This window comes from Egretta garzetta, unplaced genomic scaffold (assembly GCF_000687185.1).
Source record: "Egretta garzetta isolate BGI_Z169 unplaced genomic scaffold, ASM68718v1 scaffold344, whole genome shotgun sequence".
Classification (NCBI taxonomy): Eukaryota; Metazoa; Chordata; class Aves; order Pelecaniformes; family Ardeidae; genus Egretta; species Egretta garzetta.
In genome coordinates, this window is record NW_009259315.1 from 112,488 (window position 1) to 116,837 (window position 4,350).

The following is a 4,350-nucleotide window of genomic DNA, read 5'->3' on the forward strand; positions in this document are numbered from 1 at the left end:
CTGCTGCTGCGCGCGGGCCCCGGGCCATCCTGTACCCTGCCTCCCACCCGATGCGCGTTCGCACGCACTCTCAACCCGTCTACTATGGCAACCGCAGCACTCGAGCTCCCCGTCTCGCTGACAGCCCCTACCTCCATCAGGTCTATTAGCCACAAGAGCCGCTCCTGGGGACATGCGAGGGGAAAAAGCAGATTAAAACAAGCATAAAAGCAAAAACATAACATCAGGGAGGATGCAGAACAAATGAGCGAGACAAGCAAATCCCAGCACAACGCATCCCTCCTCCCTCAAAACCCACCCTGCAGAATCCACATCCAGCTGCACCCGGTGCTGAATGCGAAGGCTGAAAGGAACCCCTCCTGTGAGAGGTGACAGCAGCGGGGGCTTAGGGCAGGGCAGGGCGGAGGAAACAGTTTGGGAGCTCTGCGCCTCTTGTCTCTCCTGCCAAGATAAGCACCCATCCGCCACGAGCCGGTGCTCTTTGCTTGGCAGTTATTTTAGCAAGCAGCGGTGGTAAACACCCCGAGTGTCAGTGTCCCCCCTGACCCGAGGCAGCGTGCAGAGGGGGGTGCGTTCTCACGCCCGTGGGAGGAGGTGCCACGCCGCCAGGGAGGACCTGCAGTGTGACCGAGGGACACGCATTCTGGAAGGAAGCTCTTAAACCAGGACCTACCAGACGGTGCCCACCCTTCCCTATGCATGGTGCACCCAACGCAAGCGGCACAGCCCCAGGTGTGGGGATGGCACAGGAACAGGGTGTCACGATCCCTGGCAGATCCCAGCAGGCCTTCGGAGAGCAGCACAAAACTCGCTTTGTTTACCCTGATCCAGCAAGGATCTCGCTGTAAGCCATCCTGAGCAGAGCAGATGGCTTTCCTATGGGTATTTGTGAAGTCAACGGGACACAAGCACAGCTCTGACACTCTGAAACTCTCCGAGGCCTCTCGGGAGGCTGGGTCAAACTGCGTAGGCAGGACCAAAGTGGCAGAGGCAGGCACAGCCCCAGGGAAGTCCCCCACCTCCCTCCCCTGCCGACTGGGCTGCCGGGGCCCTCTGCAGCACAATCCCACTCGGCCCGGCCGTGGGCTGCTTTGCTTGCTGTGGAGCGAGCAGAAAGCCCATTGTCACCCGTTCTTTTCATGAAGGTTTTAATTTCCAAGGTTGCTAATGTGTTTATGATGAAAGGCATTTTACAGCTAGGAAATTAATTTCGGGGCTGTGTGCCTGCACACTCTGATGTGATTACGATAACTTAATTAGATGGTGCATGCAATGAAGGCCTGGCAGAGAGACGTGGGAGCGCTGCCGCTAAATGCTGGAGAGTGGGCAGGGGCTGGGACAGGGTGCAGCTGGCCTGGCCGCTGCGGTCCCCACTGGGATGGGGAGCAGGCAGCCAGCGTCTTTAGGGAGGTGATTTAAAAGCACCAGCCAGAGCTGGTGAATAGCGGCAGGCATGGTGTGGCAGCGACAAGTCGCTGAGACTTGTGCGTGGAGGCACAGTGGAGGTCCTGGGAGGGAACCAGACCTCCTCCCTCGCTGGGGACAAAGTGACACTGAGCACCAGGCCCAGACCCCATGCAGGGAATAGTGGCGTCTCGGTCTCAGGGGCACAGAGATATCAAGTATGTGCCACAGCATCACCTTACTGCACCTACAAATCATGCTATTGCATCCAGTCTGCAAAGAAAAAAACAAAGCTTTGGGGGAATCCATTGGGGATGCAGACTGAACAGGGCTTCCTGCGGGGTGAAATGCCTTTACAGCACTCCAGGGAAGTGAGCTTGTTGTAGGGCTGCCAGGAGCAGGCATTGAAAGAAGAAGGAACAGCCAGGAGGGACTTACCCGGGCTGAGCTGACGGTCGTGGCAGTGAAGTGGCTGCTGGAGGAAGAGACGGTGTCGCTGTAGGAAATCATAGAGTAGGAGTCGGTGCCGATGCTGGGCCCCGAGGGCTGTCGAGCCTTCATGGACTCAATCTCTCTCTTCAGCACCAGGTTGTCGAAGCGGTCGAGGTCTTGCGGGGAGATCACACCCCGCACCTCTGAAAGCAGTGAGAACTGGGCCAGGCAGACAGACAACCAAAGAGAGGTTGGGGCACGACCATATTCCTGGGTAGGTGCAAGACCCATCCTCCCACACTGTTCAACAGTGTAATGAGATGTACTGGCAGTTAACGCATGAGGAGGATCAGTCCTAAACTTTACCAGAAGCTCCTCTGCCACTGAACACCAGCCTGTATCCCCCATAATGTCCTATATCTAGATTTTGCCTTCATGCTCTCACCCTCAATCCTGAGCAGATAACCTTGGAAGCACTGAGCCACACTGACGATGGCTCAACCTTGGAGGCACCAAGCCGCACTGTGACGATGGCTCAACCTTGGAGGCACCAAGCCACACTGATGATGGCTCAACCTTGGAGGCACCAAGCCACACTGTGACGATGGCTCTGCTCCATTCGGCTGCAAGAAACCGTCCCTGATCTTGGTGTGGGCCTCACCTTCGCATGTGTGTTGAGTAGCTCGAAGAGTGCCATGACCAGAGCATCCACGGAGATGTGGCCCTCCTTATACTCATCGAGGTAGTAGCCCATGGTCGCCCGCTCCTGTTCATTCAGCAGGTGCCGTGCCTGTTCCTCCAGCATGACTCGGGTCTGGTTCACCATACTGCTCAGCGTTACTTGGGAGCCGGCCAGGCCCCGGTAAAACACAGGCTGTGGAAGAAGACAGGAGGTAGGCTTTGGCCTGGGATGCCAAGGAACCAGCTGCCGAAAGGCGGGCAGTTGTCTCTCTACTGAGACAGTGGGGCAGCATGGGCAGGACCCAGAACTGCCCCCGTGCTCTGGGCTCTGCCTACCAGCCCAAGCTGCCCGTGTTTCAGACCACGGCTCTCATCCAACTGCCTGTGGTGAAGCTGGGAAGCGGGACTGGAAGGGGGATACTGGGAATGAGTGGAGGTGGTTTCCCCCAGCGGATCACCAGCACGGCCGCTCGCTCAGTGTCGCTGCTTCTCCGTGTAACTCCAGAGCCATGGATTTATGCAGCACCGTTTGAATAAACAAAACCGCGTCCCAGCTCTGCGGTGAGCGTGGACGCTGCCCCTTGCCCGGCTATTGATCTAACAGCAGGCTGTACTCCTTCCCGGCAGAGCGGGGAGAACTGGGGCCACGGAAGACAGGCAAACTTCCCATCTTGTGGAAAAAGCACATTTGCCTGCACTGCAAGCTTGGAGCAGACCCTGGTGAAGAAAGAGCCACTGGCAACCAAAGAAGTCCCAGGGAGAGACACATCTGGCTGCAGAGGAAAGGTTTTTTTCTTTGAGAAGGATTTCTAAGAGGAGGCCCTTGCTGTTCCCCTCCCTGGCAGTGCTGGCACAGTCAGCGTGGGGATACGGAGCCAGACAAGATCCCAACTATCCCAGGGACACTGAAAGGAGCTGAGGCTGGGGAACACTCTTTTGCCAGCAAACAGCTCAAAGTCGTTATCAGCGAGAGCCACCAGTGAAACCTTGCTGCTTCATTTCCATTTAAAAGAAACACGCTTTGCAAAGCAGTGACAGGAAGAGATGCAGCCACAGCACTGGGTGAGTCCTGGCTGCTGCAGCCCTGCCTCAGGCTGCTGTGCTGGGGAGGGCTGGCTCAGCCCTGCTTCAGGCTGGGCAAGGTCCCAGGAGCTGTCAGGGCCCAGAGGCAGCCACGGTGCGGAAAGCATGATGGTCACCTCTGCAGGGCGGAGGGGGTCCCCACGGCCCTTGCCCGTGCGTGGTCCTTGCCCCTTGCCTGTCAATGTGATCCTTCCCAGGCCAGGAGGCACCAGACGTGCTGCAGAACAGACCCACCAGCCGCACTGTTTGTAGAAACACCGCTGGCAAAGTGAGATGGGCAGGAGAAAGGCTAGAGCCAGTTAAAGCCCACCAGTCCTCATAAAACCAACCGCCCCTTTACAACCAGGAGCACAAAGCCCTCCCTCCCATGGAAAACAGGAGACAACGATGGCGACTTTTTCACAAGGCGTTGGGAAGGTCTGCTATCTCTTACCCTGGCTGTCGCCTCCGCAGCATGATTGCCCGCTGTCCTGCGAGGAGGGAGAAGATCAGTTAGCACCGAGCGCTGTGTGCCCATCACCGCAGGCCTGGCACGAGATCTGTTCTGTACTCTCCCCCCTGTGCCTACAAGCTGAAAGCTGGCCCGAGAGAACTGGGAAGGGGCAGCAGCATGTTGTCTAGCCTTGACCCACCTTACGGGCCAGAGATGCCATCTTTGAAGCACCAGATATGGGGGCCGCACACCCGAGCACCGGGGGTGCTCCCATGGACAGGCTGCCAACGCGCATCAGGCCACCAGCCATTCACATG

At 57.7% G+C, this 4,350-nt stretch overlaps 1 protein-coding gene across 1 annotated transcript in view; it reads right to left on the reverse strand.

Moving 5' to 3' along the window:
* The window catches only part of WHRN (whirlin), a 23,408-nt gene that overhangs the window by 14,729 nt on the left and 4,329 nt on the right, over positions 1–4,350 (reverse strand). Inside the window, exons 4-5 of the mRNA XM_035892029.1 lie at positions 2,498–2,710; positions 1,843–2,055 (exon numbers count right to left, since the gene is read on the reverse strand). Of these exons, the coding sequence (XP_035747922.1) occupies positions 1,843–2,055; positions 2,498–2,710 (426 nt within the window). The remainder of the gene's footprint in view (positions 1–1,842; positions 2,056–2,497; positions 2,711–4,350) is intronic.